The sequence below is a fragment of the Plectropomus leopardus genome, chromosome 12, assembly GCF_026936395.1.
Source record: "Plectropomus leopardus strain MGB_pleo_1.0 chromosome 12, ASM2693639v1, whole genome shotgun sequence".
Classification (NCBI taxonomy): Eukaryota; Metazoa; Chordata; class Actinopteri; order Perciformes; family Serranidae; genus Plectropomus; species Plectropomus leopardus.
Genome location: NC_142187.1, coordinates 32,515,513 through 32,539,968, shown reverse-complemented (window position 1 = coordinate 32,539,968; position 24,456 = coordinate 32,515,513). Strand labels below are relative to the sequence as shown.

General features: G+C 40.6%; 1 protein-coding gene across 1 annotated transcript in view; it reads right to left on the bottom strand.

The window, feature by feature from the left end:
- Positions 1 to 12,053, bottom strand: part of LOC121951191 (vertebrate ancient opsin-like) — an 80,208-nt gene extending 68,155 nt beyond the window's left edge. The window contains exon 1 of the mRNA XM_042497428.2: positions 11,016 to 12,053. Within this exon, the coding sequence (XP_042353362.1) occupies positions 11,016 to 11,388 (373 nt within the window). The 5' untranslated portion in view covers positions 11,389 to 12,053. The remainder of the gene's footprint in view (positions 1 to 11,015) is intronic.
- Positions 12,054 to 24,456: the final 12,403 nt, after the last annotated feature.

The window sequence follows — 24,456 nt, the reverse complement described above, 5'->3', positions numbered from 1 at the left end:
GATTTGTGTGCCTGTGGTAATTGTGTCTCTTTTATGCAATTTTGTAGGTAATTTTGAGTCTTTGACATAATTTTGTGTCTGTAGTAATTTTCTGACTCTTTGAGGTAATATTGAGTTACTTTGAGGTAATTTTGTGTCTCTTTGTGGTAATTGTGTGTCTCTTTGTCAAAATTGTGTGTCTCTTTGTTGTAATTTTGTGCCTTTCTTAAGTAATAGTGTTTCTTTTGTGGTAATATTGTGTCTTGTTGAGGTACTCATCTATCTCTTTGTGGTATTTTTGTGTGTCTTTGTGATGATTTTGTTTCTTCTTAACAAACTATCCCTGTCGACAGTATTACCACGCAGAAAGAAACATACATATATAATATATATCTAGCTCACCCACTAATGTAGCTTTTGTTACAGCTCAGCTGAGGCGGATGCCATTAATCTTTACATCTCACATTGTCTGGAGCATGAGCCTCTTGTCCATGAGTAGATGCACACTTCCCTCTGCAGGGTAATATGATAGACGGGTGAAAGTAAATAGTTCCTATATGAAACTGCTAACAACAAGGTCCGTGGATTATCTTGACTAACGAAGTCATGATTTCTGGAAAAAGATATTGTCTGTAAATTTTTCAGATGTTTTTTTTTTTTTTTTGTGCTTTGAGCACCACGAGCCGAGTGCCATCAAGTTGTATTGTATTGGAGTGAAAGCAGACATCTCTATGGACAATATCTCAAACACTCAGCAGTATACACCAGAACAGTTTAGACTAATAAATAGCACCTCAAGTAAGAGTGAAAATATGTATTTTTGAATTTGGGTTGAGCTGTCCCTTTAACAGATGGAGTTTAAAACAATACACAAGCTAACTGTTTGCAGGTGTGCTCTTTCTCTCTTTACCCAGACTACTGTACTTCACATTTAATGCGGCCATCAAATAGGAACAAAATGCATTTCCTGTCCCAGTGTTTATCTCCTCGAGTGAGGAAAACATGCACGGTCACTGTGATCTGAAACTTCACAGCTCTTTACGAAGTCAGGAGTGCAGCTTAAGGAGCTTTATGGTTTGCAGCTTCAAAGAGAGGATGGGTTATGATGTTAAAAAATAATTGCCTGAGTGAAACACGCAGTGTTATAAAACTACAGCAAATGTAGTTTTAGAATCATCAAACATTTGGGTTCACACGGCAGGACGTGCAGCAGATGCAGCTGCTGTAAATCAGAAACTGCAGTACTACCTGTAGTGTCCCTGCTCGACAGAAGCAATGCGGTAGAAAAACAAAACAGAAGATTTGGAGAAGCTTTCGTATCAAAAGCTCTCTGCCTTTCTTTCTCAGTATTTTGGCATCACAGCAGCGCCGGAGCTCAGTGTTAAAAGCTGACCTCTCAGCCTCTTTTATCCAGTTTGCTGTTTGTTTTGAAGCCTTTGTGAATCCGCGAGGCCGTCCTTCATGCCTATTGATTTTCAGTGGCAATGAAGCGAACTGGACGCTGCTGTACGAAGGCGGGCCAGGCCTTTCACTGAGGTGCCAACACCACTGCTCCTCAGCACGATGAATGAGTGAAGGGAAAAAGCAATGAGGGCGAAAAGAGCTATAGCTGGTAAAACAAGACAGAAACAAATTTAGCTCTGTGATTGAGGATGATGGTTCTGCAGAACGTATTTTTTGTGTCTGTATGCAAATCCACTGACCGCTCTGCATATACCCCTGACTGCAGAGGCACAGCGTGTCGTGTTTGTCTGTTGCCCCCAGATATTGCGCTCGTGTTGCTTTCCCTGCACAGACTGCTCAGCTCTACGCTTTTATTAGCTCTGCAATATTGCAAAGTCAACACAGTTTTACAACAACCCACTTGTGTTTCTGTTTGATCTCGACTGACTGACTCATAGCAACCAATCTCAAAACACATTACCCAGATATTTTGACAAAAGATGCTTTCAGCCTCGCTCATGCTGCCCCATCTCATCCGGCCTGTCATTTTCCCTGTTATTCTCCGTCTGCACTCTGTTCACTTTCAAATGAAACAGGAGGAGAACTGTCTCCTTACAACAGGTGAGCTGGCTGATATCAAGCTAAAATGTTTCTGATAGTGTTTATAGACACGTAATCACTGGTGCAATAGCAACACTTGTTCCCTTAGACCACAGCCTGACAGAGGCGGCCTCTCAGCATGTTTTACAGGAGGAAATAAAGACGGATGGAAGTTATTTTGATTACCAGATTAGTTATGAATTTCTATAGTTTATACAATGGCCACAGAAAACACTCTGATTTGCTGGGAATGTATCCTTTAAAATCATATAACCGGACACTAAAGGCACGTTTTCACAACATGGTACTGGCTCTACTCTACTCTACTCTACTCTACTCACCTTTTTTGGTTTTCCATCAGGAAAAAGTACCTGGTACCACCTTTTTTGGTACCTGCTCGCCTGGGGTTCGAAAAAAGCCGACCGGGTACTGTGAGCTACTTAAAGGTGACGTGGAAACACTGCAGACCACTTTGGTCCGAGAGAGTCGTCACTGCGTCATTGTGTCATCACTGCACGGCACGCACGGAATACCGTGAACAGCACAAACCCATGCCCGCCATTTCTAAACAGCCAAGCTATTGTAGCGGCCGCAGTTTTGTATCTTTTTCTTTTTCTTTCCCAAAATAACAACCAGAAAGATCACGCCTCGGTTGCTCGAGAAGGTTCAAACATTACTCACCTCGCTGGCTGACGAGTGTATCCAGCGAGTGCGAGTCTGTGCGTATGTATGTGTCGCGTTGAAGATGACATTACGGCAGTTTCGTGCGGCGTTGCTATGACTACCAGCTACATCAAGGCGGTACTATCTTTTAATGGAAAACGACCTCCAGAAAAGTACCTGATACCAAAGGCGAGTAGAGCAGAGTAGAGCAGAGTAGAGCAGAGCAGAGCAGAGCAGAGCAGAGCAGAGCAGAGCCTGTGCCACGAAGTGGAAACGCGCCTTTAGCATCGGTCAATACTTCAGACGATGTTCCAGGGTTTCCCACAGATTCATATATTTGTGGCGGGCTGCCACAATAAAAATTTTCAATGCTGCAACACTTTCTATCTCTATTTAATTTTCTTATATGATTTATTTATGTATGTATTTATGTATATTTATCAATATATATTTCTGTATATTGTTAGGTTTTAAATTTTAGCACTCTCACATGTGAAGCATTCTGAGCTGCATTTTACGTATAAAAGGTGCTATACAAATGAATTATTATATCTGATATAGAAAATAACTGACAGAAAAAACAAAAGTGCCACAACAGTAATACCTTGATTTCTGAGTAAATTCTCCATCCCAAAACCCAGGTTGGGGATTTGCGTGTAGCACATCGTTGAAATGACAGACTGATTACATCTTGTGTAAATGAAGTGAAATCAGATCACACTTTCTCAAAACTGCAAAAGCTAATTAGCAGCTCTCCTTCGTGACACACATGCAGAATCATCAAAATTTAAAACTGGCAATCATCATGTTGCTGCACCAATTGACAGCAACCTTCTACCCCACAAAAGACTTTTCGCTGATTATGATGTTTGATACGAAAACTTGATTATGTCAGCTGATCCCATCACATGTCGTCCGTCTTGATGAGAAAAGCCCTGTTTCTGGTTACACGGTGTACGACAAGGAAGTCTTTATTATTATTTATTTAGTCATTGTGACAGACACCAGCTCAACTTTGGAGGCAACGTCAAATGTCTTCTGGCAGGATCAAACGCAACAGCTGAATCTAATATTCCAAAATGAAACATCTTATGACCTGATAATATCTGGGGGGGAAAGAGGAACTTCCTTGTTTTGCTGCCTCTGTGGTGTTGCCTCACTGTTTCTGTCTTCTCTGTTAGAAAGCATCTGCTTTCACTTGTCTGATACAGTAGATCCACCAAAAGACAGTTTGAATGAAAAACACAGGATCAAATAAAGCTGTGTTTTCTCCATAAATCCCACAGTCTTTTCCCTCAGTCATCACAGGTGTGCAGGGAAAGCACCGGCGAGCTAAAATGAGAGATCGGATTGCAAACGTCTGGCCGACATTAAAGAGATAGTTTGGATTTTTTGATGTGGGGTTGTATGGGCTACCTATACATAGTCAGTACTGTGTTACCTACAGAAGACGTCACATGGTAATTTTGTGTCTCTTTATGTTAAATTTGTTTCTCTTTGAGGTAATTTTATCTCTGTATGGCAATAATGTGACTCTTTGGGGTGATTGTGTGTCTATTTGTGGTAATGGTGTATCTGTTTATGGCAATTTCATTTCCCTTTTAGATTATTTTGTGCCTATTTATGGTAATTGTGTTTCTCTTTGAGGTAATTTTGAGTCTATTTGTGGTAATTTTGTGTCTCTTAAAGGTAATTATCTGTCTCTGTGGTAATTATATATCTGTATGTGGTATTTTCGTGCTTCCTAAAGGTAAATTTGTGTCTTTGTGGTAATGGTGTGTCTGTTTATGGCAATTTTATTTCCCTTTTTGATTATTTTGATTTGACATTTTATATTTTTAAAATGTGTTTTAGCCACGTAAAAAAATCCCACCTTCTAATCACTTTAATATCAGTTTAAGTGTACGTTACATAAAGAGATTTTTCACCACTTTACCTCTCCCTCCGACAGCCCATTTTAACAGGAAAGCTGTTAGTGGCTTCCCCATCTATGCTCACGTCAAAACCACCACATTTCACTGACTAAAACTGTACTTTTAGTTTGTGCCTTTTATTGTGTGACTTTGGTGAATCTGAGCTAACCCTTAGATGCCAAATTTACACAATAACGCAGGCAAAACAACTGTTCGAGGTAGTGGTAGACCAGCAGTTTGTATGTTCAGCAATGTTAGGTGGCTAAAATATGTTTGTTGCTGACAGTGCATTGTTTAGGATTCATGTCGGTATTCCAGTTTGTTTCTCCAAACAGACTCAGCACCTTGAAATGATGATAGATGAAATTTAATTATTATTTTTTTAGTCCAACTTAAACTGGACCTTTTCCCTGTCATGGAAATACTGTATATTGTGTTTGCCAATATTTAGTAATGTGGTTAATTTCGTCCACCATATAGTGTGCTATAAAATATCCACAATGCACAACAAATGTAAGTCTATGAATGCGGTTGTGTATTTCTGGAGGAGGAAAATTCCAAAGTAGTGTCTGAAATCTCGTTAGGTTATTCCCTATATAGTTCACTATTTAATACACACTACAGAGAGAATAGTCAGTAAGTGAATGAGTGAAAGGTTTTGAACACAGCTCGGGATAATGCACATGGTGGTTTATTAATTCTTTAATGTATACGCCTTAACAGAACTTGATCTGGCCTAGGCCTACTGATTATTCTCCATAGTGTCTGCGTCGGGCTTTGACCCAAAAGTAAAAAAAAATCTGTATTTGTAGATGAAAGCTTGGTAAAACAAAAGAAGAAGAAGTGGGGAAGAAAACAAAACAAGACGAAGTAGAGTATGTATGTACGGTGCCAAAAACGTATCCATGTTTTCACCATTCGACATGCAACCTGTTTCAGATCGGATCGGAAATGCTTCCATCGATAAATGGATTCTCCCCCGGTGCTCCTGTACTGCGGCAAGGACAGTAGTCCAATTAAATTGCCTAATCGAGCTTTAACCACAGCTCCACTTAAGTGTGCATGTCAAACTTCTGAGTGACTCTGGATAAGTAGTCCATACAACCCCACTTTAAAATCAAGTGAACTATCCCTTTAAGAATATTACTTTGGCAACTCTTTTCCTGCTTACAAAGATGATTTTTCACACGACTCAACCAGACATCATCACCCACAATACATGTTTTTGCCTCCGCTTTCGTACACTATTTATTACGCGAGCTCATTAGCTGACTCGCTCACTCTGACCTTTATAGCCAACGCTATTGTTCTGCTTTCTTTCTCCCCGTTGAGACCTCTCCTTACTGTCACTACAAATTAACATCACTCAGGCCAGGTGTTGCCTGAGCCTGCGTGACGCACATGCTTATGCATTTCCTCTCCTCTGTACGTCCATGTCTGTGCCCCAATTTGCATATGTGAGTGTGTGCATGCAGGGAGGGGGGCAATCTAACTTCAGTATGCAGCCAGTGAGCCCAGCAGTGCAAGGTTAATCCACTGACAGTGTGCAGAGTCCACTTGAGGCAAGAGGAGGCAGCCAACAGTATGCAAGAACACGCAGACCGGGTGTCGAATAAAGTCGGAGTTAAGACCCTCTCCTGTTCATCCGGAGTATAATGGAAGACAAAAGTTCAGTGAGATAGAGAGGGAAATGCAAAGAGGCGGGTAGACGAGGTGAAGCGGCTAAATGGATGCCAGCAGGCTGATGGCAAAGGAAAAAGTACAGGAGTGTAGAGTTGTATTTGTACACACACACACACACACACACACACACACACACACACACGTGTGTCTCCACAGATTGTCTTCAGTTTGTGCTCTTGGCATAAAGTCAAAGCAGTGGATCTTCAGTTGTTCACTCATTCAAAAATCTCAGACGTTAAAAGCAGGAGAGCACAAAGTAGAAATCAATGTCAAAAGGGAGCAGAAATACAATGTCCCAACGCCAACCTAACAAAGTCTTTTGTCATTGACAGTGATGCCCTCTAATTTGAAGCAACATCGATCATTCGGGAAAGCTTTATAGAGATTTGGTGAAGACAGACACAGTCACTCTGTCATAGCTGCACCCAGCGTTATTCATCTAAACAATCAATTTCACTTTTCCTTTCTCTGACCCTCCCTCACTTTTTCTTTCGCTCTGTTTTTATGAGGCCATTGAGGAATTACTCATCCATAACAAATGGAGGTTCTAATGATGTCTTCGAGCCATCGCTCTCTTTCACACACTCTCCGTCTCTCCTCCTTCTCTGTTTTAGCCTGTAGAATCCAAAGTCCTGTCAGACAGATTTTAATAAATTGGGTCCTTGTGGATGTCAGTGTTACACATCCTCACATGATGCTCTCGATGTAACGTAAGGGTTAGCGAGGCAGCGGATACAATCAGAGCACATCCAGATACTGGGGAACGTCGGAGACTTGCTTTATTCTCTGCAATATGAATAAAATGAAGTAATCTTGTTTTTGGAAATTGCCAGCTTATCCCAGAGGAAGTGGAAGTTGTGCTTGTGAGTCTGTTTTCAATTTAAAAGTTTGACAGATTCAAGAGGCTCTTAAGCAAAGGAAAATTCAATTTAGTTAAGTTGAACATACTGTGTGAAAATTGTAGCAGTAGATCAAGGAGAGCAACAGGGCCGCCTGGAGAGAAACACCAGGGAGCGACTTGTACGCTGCATAAATCTGACTCACTGAGTGTAATATCTGAGTCTTTACTTTTTGTCTCCGCTGCACGGCTTTCTTAACTGGACTAACAAGCACAAGCACAAGCACAGCGGCCCAAGGGCTCAGGAGGTCCCCCGGACTTCACCTGCAAAATATCGTCGAAAGACGCACAAAACAATTACAGAGTTCAAAAGTGACCAAAACCAAGAGATGCAATGGAAAAATTACACAAAACTTCCACAAACAGACAAAAAACTACCACCAACAAACACAAAACTACCACAAAGAGATGCAAAGAAATGTCAAACTACTACAAAGGGAAACAAAGAGATGCTAAACTACCAACAGAAAAAACTACACTAAGACATGAAAAGATGCCATCCAGGTAACAGAAAAGAATTCTCAAGAAAAAGAGTTGCAAAAATAACACAAAGAGATGCCAAAATCTACCACAAAGAGAATAACACAAAGAGACGCAAACCATCAGAGTTACATAACTGCCATAAAGATGTAAAACCACAACCAACAAATGCACAACTACAACATACTGTACATGCAAGTGGCAAAACTACCACCAACAGACACAAAACTACCACAAAGAGATACAAAAGGAGACTAACACAAAGAAATGCAAAACCACCGCGAAGAGTTGCAAAACTACCACAGACATGCAAGAATTAAAAACTACCATTGAGAAATGCGAAACTGTGATGCAAACAATTAGAAGCAAAACTTCCAATGACATGGCAAGTGCAATGAGAAGACAATTGCACAGCAGTGCAAATAATGAGACACAAAACTTCTACAAAGGACAGAAAACTACCATAAAGAGATGCAAAACGACCTCAAAGAAATGCAAAACTAACACAAAGAGATACAATTTGGCACAAAGAGTGTGTCTTTTTCAGACTGGGTGTGTTGCCCCTTTATTGGAGGATGAGGACAGGTCACATGTCTTTGCACAGGGGCCCATTGTCTCGCAATCCATTCATGCTTTGCTGTCAATGCACAAATGCTCAGTCCACCTGGTCAGAGTCACAGGGGTGCGGGCAAGCAACAAATACAAACTTGGCTTCTATCTTTTGTCTCAGATGCTTGTTTTTTATGTCATATTTTTCCCAGTTTGTAAAGTTTAAGGTGACTCAGCAGTTGATGGATGGATGTTTGAAACCTTTATAGGTATGACTTTTGACTTGCTTGTTGGTTAGATTGTGGGTACGTGGCTACCAATAGATGCCCCGCTTTAAGCTTTAAACATAAGACGATTAGATGCACTGAAGTGAGTGAGAGGGGACCTTTTGTGTAAGATTTATAAGCCTTTTACAGAAATGCCATCAGGCTAAAGCTACGGCTGCTGACTGCTGACGTCCGGCGTGCCTTGTGCAGGCAGTGTGCCACTGAAAAGGGTGGTGGAGGTCTCTGTTTCTGAAAAGTTCTAAATATTTCATCAAATGGTATTTTATTTAATCCAGTTAAAAGCACTCACAAATTTGGCATGTTTTATTCCATTGATCAATGAACTGTAGGAATTCATTTTTAAAAGACGGTGACCATGAATACCAGCAGCTACATTCATTTATGTGAGCTGTATTTCTTAAACAAAGTGGGATGATGGATTATAAAAACATGCCAGTTATAATTTGATAATTTCTAGAAATTATGCCACTTCTGATGCACGGATGTTGATAGATACGAGATGATACAGGTAGGAGTTTTTGACATCTAATCAGTTTAGTATGCTTTTCAGTAAGAGCAAGGAAAACTCTGAGGGCTCATTAATCTAACTGAAACCAAAAATAATGACAGTAGTAAGTTTCAGCTCTGCCAGATATTGTTTTAAAAATTCACTTTGATTGGATCTCGTATAAAATCCGACATTGCAAATGTTAAAACACTGTGTTAATGTCAAAGAACTGAGAAATTAGTGTTTTCAGAACCCAAATTCTCAGGCTGCCTGGCCTTCAAAGGTTGTTAGGATGCCTTGGGAAGCTTTTAAAGCAATTAGTGGAACCTATAGCAAGAAAGCCTGTTCATTAAAGAACTTTAAATCAGGCACCAGACCAACAACTCCTGATGATAGAGGAACATTTTTTGTTGTTTAAGCAGGGACACTCAAGTGTCTTTGCATGGGGGCCACTTTAGCAAGATGCCAAAAGTCCAGGGGACAGAAACATATGTTATGTTTCTGGGATTTTAGGATATTTTTTTTAGAATTGTAGGACATTTCCAGTTTTTTTTAGGACATTTCTTGGATTTTAGGACATTTCTATGACATACGACGTTTGTCAGACTTTAGGTCATTTCTGAAATTTTAGGACATTTCAGGGATTTTAGGATATTTCATTAACATAGGACATTTGTAGGATTTCTGGGGGGGGGGGGTTGAGTAGGCTATCTCTGGTTTAAAGATTTCGTATCAGTTTTATCCCAGTTACATAAATGTTAAACATCAATAGATACGGAGGTGACTACTGTCTTAAAGAAAAACGTCTTATTTGCAACTTTTTTTTTTTTGTCTCAGGGTCCCAGCCACGCTCTGCTCCAGCTGAGTGAGTGAGTGTCTCATTTCTCAGTTGCATCATTGTGCCCCATTTGCATCGATATCAGCACTCCTGAGCAAAGGTAGACTTTCCTCATTACACATTTCCCCCGGGTGATTTTATTCAGCTACAAATGCTGCTGATGCATCTGCCAGAGCCTGCTCATGCACTGTCCCTACACACCCACCACACTCAGACCTGCACGGGCAGCTTAATGAACAGTGATGAGGCCCCCTTTGCCTCAGGCACAGCCACTCAACTACACGGTAACAAGCATTTAGCGGCCATTTAATAGCAGGCTGCACATTCATGTACAACAGCCACATCCGCCGCCGACAGTCCTGTGTGGCAGGTTTTCAGAGTTCCTAATGACATTTGAACAAATGACTAAGCGTCTGTAAGGGAGCACTAAACATATGCTTTCATAAATACCCCCAGCGATCATATGCCATGAAAATGCGTGCACGTGCAGCTTGTGGAAGTGGCTGGAAGTGATTCAACAGTCTGTCATGCAGCACCAGCCGGAGATAATGACCGGTGCCGGCGCTGTGAAGGGCCACGCAAGAATGAATTTTACAAGTCATTACTTGCACATCTGCATTTTTTTTTGGGGGGGGGGTTGATCTGCAACTTCACTGAAGGTGCACGTGCATATATTTTTTTGTGTGCAAATATTCGATAATAAGGTGATCCACACCTTTACAGAGAGCTTAACGATCTCTGTTAGGTCAGAATGCAGGATGATCACACCCAAATTTAAGAAAGATGAGATAAAGAATAGAATGATAAAGCATAAAACACCTGATCTATTTACCGAATAATACATGCGATATTTTCATACTTGGTGCATAATCGATGATCATTTGTTTCATTGTTAAATTCATATGAGCGACGCCGATTTTCATGCATTTCTCTAAAAGTTTGATATGACCACAAATACGCACCGTGCACATCGTAGCGTGTATGATAAAGTACATCTTTTTAAAATCCGAAATTTCGTCCCCAGAAATGAAGCTTTACATCATGTACTCCAACAAGCGCAGTGCTGAGTATCCATACATACAGCGTAACATCGCTCACAACCGCATCTGAATAAAATAATACGGCCATCTAACAAAAACACTCAAACAAAACGTCCATCTTTCTCTCAGATCTCAGATTCCGCATTTCTACTCACCAAAGAGCGAGTTGGCGAAGCCGTACCAAACGCATCCGCCTTCTCCTATGAGCCACCTTCCCTGCGTGCTGGCGGCGAAGCTGAACGGAGTCCCCAGTACGCACACCAGCAGGTCGCTGATAGAAATGTTAATCAGAAGCAGGTTGATGGGCGACCGCAGCATCTTGTAGCGGCAGAAGAGCACGAGCACCATCAGGTTGTTCATAAGTCCGAAAGTGCCGATGAAGCCCAGGCACACGGCAACGATGAGGTTCCCTGTCGGCGTGAGGGTGGTCCGGTATGAGCCTCCCCCCAGCTGCCCTTCCCCGGCTGCGGCACACAGAGCGCTGTTGACCCCTGCGCAGCCGCTCAGGCTCACGTTGGACACGATCATTGCAGTCCGATGTCACGGCGGTGGCACACTGGGTGGCCGCGGCGCACTGCGCGGCAGCTAATATGTCGTTGGCATTTTTTTTTTTGTTCCCGTGTGTGTGAGTGTGTGTAAAAAAAAATAATGTAAAGACAAGCTGCTGATATCCAGCGACACTTGTTGCTGTAAGAAATGTCAAGTGGAAAAAGTAGAAATGTGGGACAGAAAAAAGTTTGTTTGTTGGTATCAAAACTTTGTGCAGTTCAGGGGGAGGGGTGTGTGCGAAATTTAAGAAAAAACAAAAACTTTTGGTTAGTCTTTGCTCCACCGTGTGGCACACTCTCACTCTTTCCAGAGACGCTCCTGTCTCTCACACAGACACCTTCCCTCTCTGTCCGTATTTAAATCAGTGTAGCCCGCTCTCCACAGCAGCTGACGTCTGGGCTGAGAGGGGAGGCGGGGGCGGAGCACGCTGCTGGATCAGTGGGGAAAAAGAGAGCAGTCTGGAAATGTAGCGGCAGACCAATCAGACGATGATCATGTGGCTCAAAGACAGTGCTGCGCTCGAGTCAACCCGCTGAGCTCGGAGATAGATTCAAAACAGAAAAGTCCACCTTAAAGTTTGAGGAGCTGTCCTCTTTATTCTGGTGCTGATTTGACGGGGGCTGCTGTATTGATGCGCGGCGCTGTCCGTGGTGCTGAAAGCGGTCTCTGGGGAGCAGCGGCAGCTCCACTGATCAACTGCTTATTCTAAAGTGCAAAACAAAGTACAAACAAAGTGTCAGCATGGGAGGAACTTTTACTTTGTAAAACCGCAGGGAGCTGGTTTTATTTATTGATTTTTTATTTTAATTTTCACTTGACTTTATAAAAAAAGTTGCTGGGAACTGTATAACATGTTGAAAGTTTCAGTTTTGATTAAACATTTGCTAAAGGCATTTGAACAAAGTTTTGTGATGGAATTTGTTGTATTACAAATTTTAATTTTTGACAGAAAGATTTTCTTTTTTTTATTGTTAATGCATATTGGCTCCAAATATCAGTTATCAGTCTCATTAACTACTAATAATCAGTATAGTGATCGGCATTGAAAAACCAATATAGGACAACACCTACAGCCAATGCCTGCAATACACTAGAGGACCTTTAGAAGAGTTTGAAAAAACCTTCAAAAGACTAAAGTCTGTCACCCAATCACATCTAAAGACAATATTTCATTTTGTCTGTATAGTTTATTCGATAGGGACAATGCAAATAAACATCATGCAACTTTAGCCTGTTACAAACAAGCTGATATTTTACATATAGAGATTATTGGATCAGATTGGAAATGTTAGTGTCTTTGATGTGGACTTGAAGCTTCTGGTCAACAGTTGGATGTTAGCGTTAGCAGAAAGTTTAAGAGATACTGCAATGGCTTTAACTGTGAGGATTCGTTCACTGTGAGCGGGTAACAAATAAATAGCCCTGCAGTTCATATATTACTAATATTTGCACGTCGGGCTGGTGCTCCGTGGTCACAAAATGTGTTAATAGTCACAGTCTGGAGCTCTGCAAAATCCCTGCTTTGTGTGTGTGTCTGTGGAAGGCAGAAATAGAAGAGAATTGAAATGCTGGTGGCTTTTAAAAAAAAATGTAAGAATTTAAACTCAATGTCTGCAAAAGTTATTTTATATATCTCACGTAGAACAAGTAGTTATACATCAGTATTTTCGTTATAAATCACCCACCCATAGTACCAACTGAAGTAAAACTCATGATTTTATTTTAAACAAAAAATTAATGATGCTCACATGTCAAATTAAAAATGAAGGGTTTGCCTCCACAGTTAAGTTTTTTTTAAATGAACATTATTCATTATTCAACACAGGAGGAAGTCTAAGAAATTTGCCGCTGTACTTCTTACTTAGGCACAAGGTAATGAGACCCTGCTGACTCATTGTCTAACTTTGGCCCAACACAAAAGGTTGAATCACTCTCGTGTCCAAAATGAGATTTCCAGGTGACTCAGCTTGGCATTGTTTCAGACCATAGGATGGAGATGAGGTCACTTTGGAGTACAGAGTAACACTTGGAGAAGCAGAAGTAAAGTCAGCGAGACTCTGAGCTGTCACAGATATCCAGAGGTTTAGATATTTGGCATGTAAGCTGCTTTTTTCCCCCACAGAAGAAATCAATTTAAGTAGATTTTCTGCTGTCCGGCTACTTTTTTCTTTTCTGTTTTGGCTGATTTTATCTGTGAAATTGAATCATCTTCTTTTTTTTTTCCCCTCCATCTGCCAGCACTGGAAACACACACTCCAGGTATGGCAGTTTCAGACTAGAATAATGAGGAGCAGAGAAATGCTAACACATGATGAGTGTCAGGCATCTACCCTCATGGAGTCCATATATTCCAGTGCAGGCTGAAGGAAGCAGCAAGCCTTGTTTTGCAGATAGTACAAACTGTGCTGCTGAACCTTTGCTCCTTTCTGAGTCAAACAAGCATGATCTGGACCAACTACCTGTGCCGCTGCAAACAAAACTCTCATCTGCTGCCTGCTTTACATGGGTGACAGATAAAGTGTGACCAGACGTAGACAGAAAGAACAGCTTGTCCTAATTCTAATTAGGCAGTCTCAAATTAAGAATATTAAGTTTCTAAAGTAAGCAGATGCAAAGATGCTCTAATGACTTGCAAGAACATTTTGCATCTGGCAGCAGGTAGCACAGAAGTTTGTTTTTGATGCTCTCTGTGTCTGGTGATGCCATACTTGAACAATAAAACACAGATGCCCACAATATGAACCACCGAAAAAGTCTAGTTCAAAATGTCAGCAATTAGGTGGTAATTAAATGCAGTTCTGCGTGGTCAAACCTTGGCATTTTGGTGTTAAAGCAGTTTTCTTAATTACGCGTGACTGGGTAAAAAATGTGCCCTCTGGAAAGTTCCACAATCAGATGGAAAACTTATTCTCCCCCTTCTGCGTCTGTTCTAATCCCTTCCCACCAAATAGCCCCCTTGTCACAGTGAAGCAAGGTAATTACCCGTGAAAACTGTACAGTGACATTTACTCTGACATCTTCCCCATATACAATCCTACCTGTAATTGGGCTGAATTAAGACACTTGGGTTGTAACGTGAATACCAACCCCATCTCATCATCTCAGCGGGACCGAGTGGTTGGTATTTAGTTGGATTTCTAGGTCAACTCGGAGGGTGCTCTCCGGGGAAATGTTCAAGAAAATAAGGTACAAATGGGGTTAGAAGGGCAGCGCGGAGGATCTGTGTTGCGTGTAAATCAGAGACAAGGTGCGACCAGAAAGCTGTTTTATGGTTATTATCTCATGTATTGGATTTTTTATGAGCTGTTATTATCATACTATGTTGTTAAAGGGATACTTCGCTTATTGTCAACCAGCTTTGTATTAACAATGTGGATAATATATGTAAATTAACTTCCCTCAATTTAACCAGTGCCTAGATCTCCCTCCCCAGTCAAATGTGACTATAACTATTTCTCATTCACAATAAAAATAAAGTGATTAATACAGGGAATTGTTTTTGTACTTTTGATATACATAAGGTGTCAAAGTCCATTAAAGACCATCAAAATAAAGCTTGTTTATCAAAAATAGTGCCAGTGGATGATCCTTGCTAAGCCCCTGATGTCCTAAAATCCTAGAAATATCCTAAAACCCTAGAAACATCATGGAATCCTAGAAATATCTTCCAATTCGACAAACACCCTAAAATCCGAGAAATGTCCTACAATCTTAGAAATGCCCTAAATTCCTATAAATATGCTAAAATGTTAGGAATGTCCCTAATATCCTAGCAATGTCCTAAAATCCTTAAACATTTTAAAATCTAAGAAACTTTCTTAATTCCTAGGAATGTCCTAAAATCCTAGAAATATCCTAAAATGTTAGAAATTTCCCCTAATCATAGAAATGTCCAAAAATCATTAAATGTCCTAAAATCCTAGAAATTTCCTAAATCCCTAGAAATGTCCGGTGTATGTACATGTAGGGGGCTGCTGTGATCGACCCCTGGCCTCCTGTCATTTTGCAAAAGTGGCCCCTGAGCAAAGCAAGTTGAGTATCCCTGTGGTAGAGGGATGATGACGTTATTCCATCTGAGGTGTAACAGGTGGTGTGCTTCACGTTGTATTTCTCAATCGCTCTTATGAAAGAGGATTAGTGTATCACTATCTATTGGAAAACAGCAATTCTGGTTCTGCGCTGGAGGTTGCACCCATAATTCATGCAGGGTATCAAGGGGACTAGCAAAAAAGTGGGTGAAACTCTTGAGTTCTTGGATAATACCATCGACAGAGCTCTGTTAAATCATCTTTGTCTTTGCTGACGAGTTGGTAGGAAATGTTATATAATCATTTTAACGAAATGTTGTTGGGGTTCTCGGCATCTTTTTGCCCTTCACTTTTTCTCCTGTTTTGCGGCCATTCAGGGAGCTTAGTTATGTCTTTTTGTTTGGTTCTGTAGATTATGTTTGTTATTATAGTTGTTATTTTGTAGTTAGCGTGGAGTTTTTGTTGGAGTTTGTTTGGATCTATTTCTGTTTTAAATTGGTTTATTTCTGTTTTGCATTTTTCTGTAAATAAATGACATTTATTGTTAAGCTTAATAGTGTTTCAGTAGGCTTTACTTTGTTTTTTGACATTTTAGTACCACTTTTGCTAACATTTGGATAAACCATGTGCTTCCCACCAATTTCAAAAGTGTTGCCATCTCTTGCATTGACATCTTATTTCAATGTGAGGACCCTGTTGATACTGGTGAATTACTTCTTTAATTCTGTCACATCTCTCTGCCAGAGTCTGAAATTAATAAAATTTTAACTTTTGTTAATAAAAGTGCCACATGTTCTGTCTCCATGTGCACAGAGCGAGTGGTCCCAGCTGGACCAACATTTGTTAGAGTTAACATTTAAACAATAATGACACAATTGACGGACCAGCAGTCAGTGTGCTAATTTATTTCATTAAAGTGCATTACGTTTCTGCATCTCTTACCCTGTTTATTGTGATTATGTAGCCTCCCGTTCTTTTCCCGCAGCCTAATCTGCAATTACAGATCAAGACTTGGACCTAAAATTAAGTTAGAGGACAGCCACAGATTCAGCCTCTAATTAAATTTCATTAAGCCTCCTAAAAGACCAAAGAGCAGTGCAACTCATCGTTTCTCTGTAGGGGATATCGTCAGGTATCCTGTTACCCCAAACTTTGCATTGTCTCTCAGATTAGTTGTGTCTGGACAGAAGAGACAGTTTCATCCTTTCTGTGTCTCTTATCAGACTTAGTGTTTACAAAAAGTTGTAACCCAGCACTGACTCTGTCATGTAAAGGAGGTAGCAACTGTGATGCCACCCACTCCTATGCTGAGGCCTTGAGTTCAGTATTTTGGCTGTTGCCATCTTATATTTTAAGCCTTAAGTGACCATATTTGGGCTTAAGAATTGAGCTAAACAAAATGAACTGCAGTTCTGCTTTGGCGCATTTTTGGTGCTTTGGGTTGCAGCCTTCCCAACACAAAGTATTTACTGTCAGTAGCTGCACATGTGCAAGCGGTTGTACACCGTACATCTTCCTACAGATCTATCTTACAGATTTATCTTAATTTATAGTTGTTGGGATACTGGGGGCATCCAAAGCAAAAAAAAAAAAAAAAAAATCATTGTACTGTATTGTCTCTCAAACTCGACTGCAGACTATTTGGATCAATGTTTTAGTGCTGCTTAGGAGGAGATGGAAAGTAATTAGTGACAGCGCATCATTGCATGTTGCCAATTTAGGAGCTGAAATTACCATGTTTACCCAGGTGTTGTATTACCAGAGACCAGGTGTGAATGTCGATCATACGCTGTTTTGTTTTCATAGCCAGTCTTCTTTCAGATGAGTAGGAAGAAAACATCCAAAATACACATTTTAATGTGTATTTAACTTCACATTTCTGCATATTTGATTAGAAAATGCCTCATTTGCATATTTCAAAATAAAATTTCTGAAAACGTAACACAAAAAGTAATTGTCTTAAAGTAAGTAATCAGTGGGGGAAGTTTTGTGGTGATATCTCTTTAAATATTTACCCTATTCACCTGTAGTGTCACTGGTAGTTTCAAAAGACTTGAACGTCACTTTACAACAACTGTGAACTTGGGCCAGACCACCTGGACAGACCAGCTGGATGTTTTATGGGTAACAAACACCTTTTTAGTCATCCTCATACAGCATTCCTTGATACCGGTGGTTACGTAAGTGAGGAGGACCAGAGTGAGGATGGAAGTCTGAGTCAGAGGCAAAGCTGCAAGTTACAGCTGCTGCCATATCCATTTATTTCTTCCAAACAGATATATGCAATTTTTAAGGTTCAGTGTGTAGGATTTAGGAGGATAAATTGGAAGAAACTGACTATTACATAATAAGTATGTTTTTCTTTTTAAACTGTACATCACCTGAAAATTGGAATTGGAATAACAGTCGAGCAGGTCCTTGTCAGAGGAGATTGCCATGCTGCACCGTGATTCTTCTGCAGTAGCCCAGAATGGAAGAACCAAACACTGGTTCAAGATAGGGCCAGCTGCATTTTTGCATCGGCCACTATATATACACAAAAACTCACCCCAATCATCTTGGTTACGCTTGTTAGTAAGTTAGTAAGATCCCAGTTCCAACAATCACCAGCTCTGGTTTGGTCAAAATAAATCCTTAATTCACCAGTTTAGATGTAGAAAAATATTCTGACGTTCTCTCTCTGCTTTTGCTGTCCGCCTGCTCTTTACAATCCTGTATCTTCTCCCTCCACCACTAGGTGTTGTGGTGTATTTCAGCTCAGCTGCCTATTCCAGACCGGAGACTGAGCTCTTTTGGTGCCTGCTGTGCACTACATACAATGAGTTGAAGAGAAAGAGTAGCACCTGTATTGAAACCTTACACACTGTTTCTTCAGTGATTGCAGGTAGATCTAGTTCATGATGAATGCAGCACTCTCATGAGCAGGACTGATTTTAGGTGATGTTTGTTTTCTTATTTTTGAAGATTATATGCTTTTGTGGAAACGGGCTGCTCAATTTGTTTTTTTTGTCCTTGTATAGTTCTATAAATCTTCGAATTTCTTTCTGCAGACTGTCACTGTTTCTGTATCAGGCCTGGAATCAGTAGATTTGATTTGTTTATCCTGCCTCCCAGAAAGATTATGGAGGCCTTGGTGCTTTGTTTGTGTTGACATTATGCTGCCCCCCAAAGGGTGCCCAGCTCAAGGTTAAAGTGTCACCGGGTACCGCTGCCGTGCATTCAAATAATCCGCAAGGAGAGTGTGTACAGTAGATGTTTGTATGCAAGAGGTCCAACTGCTGCCATATTGTCAGAGACAGAAAACACGGTGACATCTTGCGGAGTCGAGGAGAGGAAAGAACAAAAAGGAGGAGTACCAGAGAGAGACGAACCAAAGGTCAACCAACACGAGGGGCTTTGCTGCTGTGTCAAAGGGGTTTGCTACAGCAAGTTTTTGTTACTCAACATTTTTTCTCCTGTGAAAGTGTACTTTAAACCCCCGTCACATTGGCATTTTTGTTCTACCTTTCACCGACCCCCCTCCCCCCACCCCCACCCCGCTCCTCTTCCATCACCGCTGCCCTCCCCTCTGACATTGACCTTGGGAGAGCGGCCACTGCTGCTCTGCAACTTAATATGCCCGAGGCTTTGAGGAAAGCTCAGATGAAGTGCGTTGCCATGCATCATATAGATTTATTGCTTGCAGATCTAATACGCAAGTCCGGCGCAGCACCTAGTTTATCTGGACACGTGTGTCACTCGAGCCCCATGCTTTAAATGCTCCTCACAGCCCGTCATGATGTGTTACAGGAGGGGAGGATATATCTCAGCAGAGGGGCGGGGAGGACAAGCTGTCTGAGAATAAATTTTGAGAGGCTGTTGGGGGGTGATCCATGATGCAGTGCAGCATCCTGTGGCAGACTGACAGGTGTCAAATCCAGTGCATGTCCCCGCACATCTGTCCCCAACTTCAGGTTTAGAGAATTTAACTGTCCTGAGCCATGAGACAATGAAGACGAGTGTGTCTTTAAATGAGCACTGTGAGAGCGTTTTGACCACTAGTTCCACTGTGGAGCAGTCATTTAATAATTGAGTGTAAAAGTTCACTCTTGACTTTGGAAACTGTAGTTTGACAAAAACTTCGACAACTGAGCAAACTTCATCCACTGAGGAAGACTCTGAGAACTCCACAAAATGTGAGTGAGTGGACAGAGTTTATTTAAGTGGCCCCAATTTGATACATCAAATTCAAACTGACACAACATGTTCATCAAGTAACGGATCAGTAATTAAAAAACAAACCAACAAAAAAACAAACTATTATTTTGTATTGTTTGTTGTATTCTTTGTTCATATTGTTGATGCTGTGGTGAGCCAATCAAACATCACAGTAAACTGACAAATGCTTGCTGTGATTGGCTGCAAGCAAAGTCATACAAACATATCTTTTTGTTCTGGGTACAAAAGGGATCGACTGCAGGAAGCGATCGACTTAGTTCTGGTACTTAATGTACCAAGTACCAATACCCAGTCCTGTTTGACGTATTCATGTGATCTATTGGTAACTGCAGCTTTAAGGATAAACATAAAGAGCTTGTTTTCATATCCGTCTCTGCAGGTCATTGATATGTGTTCAAGTCAATGGCAATTAATGCCCTCTCTTTGATTACAAACTCACGTGGCTCAAGACTGTATCGGTTATGAAAGACAAGGACATTCAGCATATGAGCTTCCACTTCATTGGATTTCTTTGTGGTTTCATAGATTTTCCAACAGGGCAGGTCGACCCCACAGAGAGCGAGGAGACATGAGGGAGCATGTGACATATAAATATGGGAAAAATACAAGTTAAACAGAGTGTCGGCGCTTTCCTTTTGCTGTTTAAAGTGCATCTGGCTCCCTGGAGTGAAAAGTGTCCAGGCATAGTCACACCTGCCAGAAGTGTAAACCCCCGAGGTGCAACCTGCAGGCTGATATTCAGACAGAGCAAACAAGTGGCACCAACTCTGTACACTGTGAGTGAAAACATCCCAAATTTTAAATCAACACTTGCTGCAAAAGCTGGTAGCATTTGTTAAAAAATGTGGCGAGGGCACACTGGGGGGTAGACTGTGCCTTATGTACTTATGTATGTATGTATATGAGCTCTGCTCCTGCGTCCATTTTCCCCTCTTTTTGAGGGTGTTAAAGGGACAGTTCACCCAAAATTAAAGAAAAACACATAATTTATCATTTTTCAGTAGTTCTATTTAACCCTTTGAAACCTGGGTAAATTAGTTTGATTTCTTTTTTTTTAAAAAAAAGAAAAGATGGGAAGACTGCAATAACCTACTTGCCCAGAATTTAACAAGAAATTCATTTTTAAAAAGTGCAAAAAAATTGCCTGAAAATTAGCTAAACAAAACAAACGGAACAAAAAAAACAACAAAAAAAACATGGAAATGATCTGAAAAAAGCTTAAAATTATAATAATTCTACAAATTATTTTAAAGATATGATTATGATAATTACATTTTTTTATTTTTAAAAAATCTACTAATTTCTTACAATAATACAATAAAATACAGCATATCTCCTCCCACCATTATTGGTCCTCTCTGCATTTTTGTAAACAACTGGCTGCAGCAGTCAGCATGAAAACAAAATATGTAAATGTTTCTTAATGTGGAGTAGGTCATTCTGACAGGCAAAAATATCCATCAGAATGGACTAATATATCTGTATTAATATGGGGTCTGTCATTCTGTAAGGTAAGAATATCTATCAGAATGGACTACTACCTGTTTAGCTGTGGCGTAGGTCAGTCTGACAGGCACAAATATCCATTAAAATGGTGTATTACCCGTATAAATGTGATGAAATGTGGGAGTAGGTCAGTCTGACAGGTACAAATATCTATCAGATTGAACTACTCTTTATTCCCATGATGTGTTACGATGGAGGAGGAGGTAGGAGGTAGATTTTTAGTCATTTTTTTTAAAGTTAAAAAAAAATGAAATTACATTTCTCCTTGATCCTGCTACTGCTCTTTGGAGTTGAAGGATGAGTTGATTAAAATCACCTGCTACTATGAAGACTCCACCTGGTTGCTCAGGCATGTTGCTGTTGATGGCATCATTCAGTGAATTGAATTAGATCCTTGTGTCCTTCCAACAAGGTCTGCCCATCCAGTGCAACAGCTTGATCCTGGATGTTAGGAGTTTACCATGTCTCTGTGAAGATGTTCGTAGAACAGTCTCTGATCTCCCTTTGCTGAGTGAGTCTCAGTCACATCTCATCCGCTTTATTCCCCTTCGACTGGAGATTAGCCAGAAGAAGACTTGGTAGAGGAACAGCACTCGGTCCAAGTCGGGTCAGCCTCACCCTGATGCCGGCTCTCCTTCCTCTCTTCGTCTGGCACTTTCGGTTTTGTTTCTCTCCGCTGGCCTGACCGGTTGTGGGGGCATCCTCTTATGATCTGCTGCATCCAGTCCACAACTGTTGATAAGTGCTTCTCTATCATAGAAAGGTCATGCTTCAGCAAAAAGGGCCCAAAAGAGTGTTGAAAAAATAGAAAAATATAGCGAAAAAGTAACAAGGCTTTGAGAAACTACTGGATGCTGGATCTACATGCGCTGCTCATGTGAAGATCAGTAAAAAATGAATCAGATTCTCCTTAGCTATAAATACCTCCGTGTGTTCACTGACAGCGTGAGCGAGCTGAGGTAAAGCAGGTCGTGCACTAATCACAGGTGTGGTGGTCTGATGCCCGGCCCCTCCTGCCCTGCCCTCACATTAAACTGTCCTTGAGCAAGACCCTGACCATAATTGTTCCAAATGGTCAGGCCAGTGCCATGCATGGTTTCTACATGCCACCGGAGTGAGCGTGTGTGTGTGTGTGTGTGTGTGTGTGTGTGTGTGTGTGTGTGTGTGTGTGTGTGTGTGGGTGTGTGTGTGTGTGTGTGTGGAGGGGGGGTGATGTGTGGTGTAAGCGACAAAGGTGCTATAAATGCACCTTATAAACTATTTCACTCAGACACTTTTGTTAAAGAGTTGACAATTTATTGCAAATGGTTCCACAGCTAATGCTCTGTTGTCAAAGAATTATAATTTTGTCTGATATCGATCTTTTAATAAAAGTATTTTAACATTTTTACAGTTCTGTTGGTTAGGCACAGGGGATTGTCACTTTACTTCTCCTGGTTTATTCTTATTACTGTTTGCTGCGGCTCTGTCGTTTTTTTTTTAAAAGCCTGCCAAAAACAAACCGAGCATCTATCAGATTAATTTGAAATGGCTTTTCCTCCGATGTGAATTGGTTCACTTTGGTTCATTGTTGTTGTTCACTGATCAATATCAGACTGTTTGCTCTGTGCACTGACTCTTGTTGACAGGAGAGTGAGTAAGTTGTGGGAGAGACTGAAACGTTTTGATTTCTGAAATCCATTTCTGAAATTACCCATTGATGTCAATCACTGATCATTTTATTAATTCGCAGTTGCAGATACACTAATTGCAATTTTCTTTGCTGATTTCAACTTGTGATTTTTTAAAATTCTGACCTGCTGATTCAGATTTGATCTCTTTTTGAGAACTAGTGTTGACAGCATATACAAACATATTTGGAAATTCTTTAAAGTCATTATAAACTTAAATGTTTAATTAAACATCCACAAAAATCTGAGTGAAAAGGAAAAATGTTTATGACCATTATAAAACTTTAAAATACAACAGCTCAAACCATTCCTAATGATAACAGGGGTGTGACAAGATCACACTTGAATGACAGTTCCCTTTTAGCGCAATTAACTTTACTTTTCTCTTAATCACTTGCATTTAAAAATGCTTCTGAGGAATAAACTATCAAATTAATCACATTCTAACCATACTTGGTTAGAAAGCTAATTAGACTCTCTCAATTAAATGGCTAATTAGCAGACTAAAGTAGAGATTTTTTATTGAGTAATATCAAGGCCCTCAGGAGGTGCCACAGGCTGTGAAGCCAATTTTGGTAGTGGTCAAACTGTAACTCTTTAAACCATGCAGATACACATTAGGTCACAGACCCACATTTGACAAAATTTCGCTGTAGGGGCCTCCATCCTGAAAGATTTTGCTTGTTAGATATGATAAAGGCCAAAATTTTATAGTCATCAACTGCAGCTGAGGAGATAATCTATATTAAAAATAGTCACGATTACAAGTCTTACACACATGGGTCTCTCTTCTGAAGTGAATTAAGTTGTGAAACCTCCCCATGGGACCCCTGGGATCCCTGGGATCTCTGGACCCATGTTATAGAACCACTAGTCTATAAAGTACCCTGGACACCCACATTTCTATTCATAATCCCATTGTTGCAAGGTGACAACTGAGCCACTCTGCTGACCTCTCCCATTACAGTAATGAGATCAGATGCACCAAAATGTTAATTGTCCCCATTTAAAATAGATTGTATAACATTTACACAAGTTAGTTGCAGCAAAATTATTTGTTCCAGTGCAGCTGGGCATTATTCCAAATACTAGTCCAGTGGATTAAAGCCAAGAGTAAATAGCTCTTGGCAAAACAAACCATACTAAAGGCAGTATCATACTAAAGAGTTATGAGCTCTTTCAATGGTAAATAAGCTTGACAGAAGGACAAGAGAGAGCAGCATGTGGAAGTCGTCATGCCTAATGAAACTGAGGGACATACAGATATCAAAGCCTTTACAGAAACCCTCTCATTATATAAAAACAAGCACTTTGATATTTTTAAGGAAATGTAAGAACACAAACACAGAGACGCAGGGTCAGAGTGGCTGTAGAGATAAAAGTCCGCCAGTAATTTAGCCAGAGAACTGACTCGGCAGGTTAATTAGCCAGATCATTAAAGGTATACGGATGCGGGGCCGCATTATGGGCCATAAAGAGCAATGCCCGGTGCTGGAATAAAAGTGTGAAGGGACACACAATTGACTGGTCTTTTGTGTTTGCTGTTTTTACAAAGAGGTCAGCGAGCCTGGCAAACAGAAGCATTGACGTCAGCTCGGAGTGGTTTGTTCTCATTCACTGTTCCT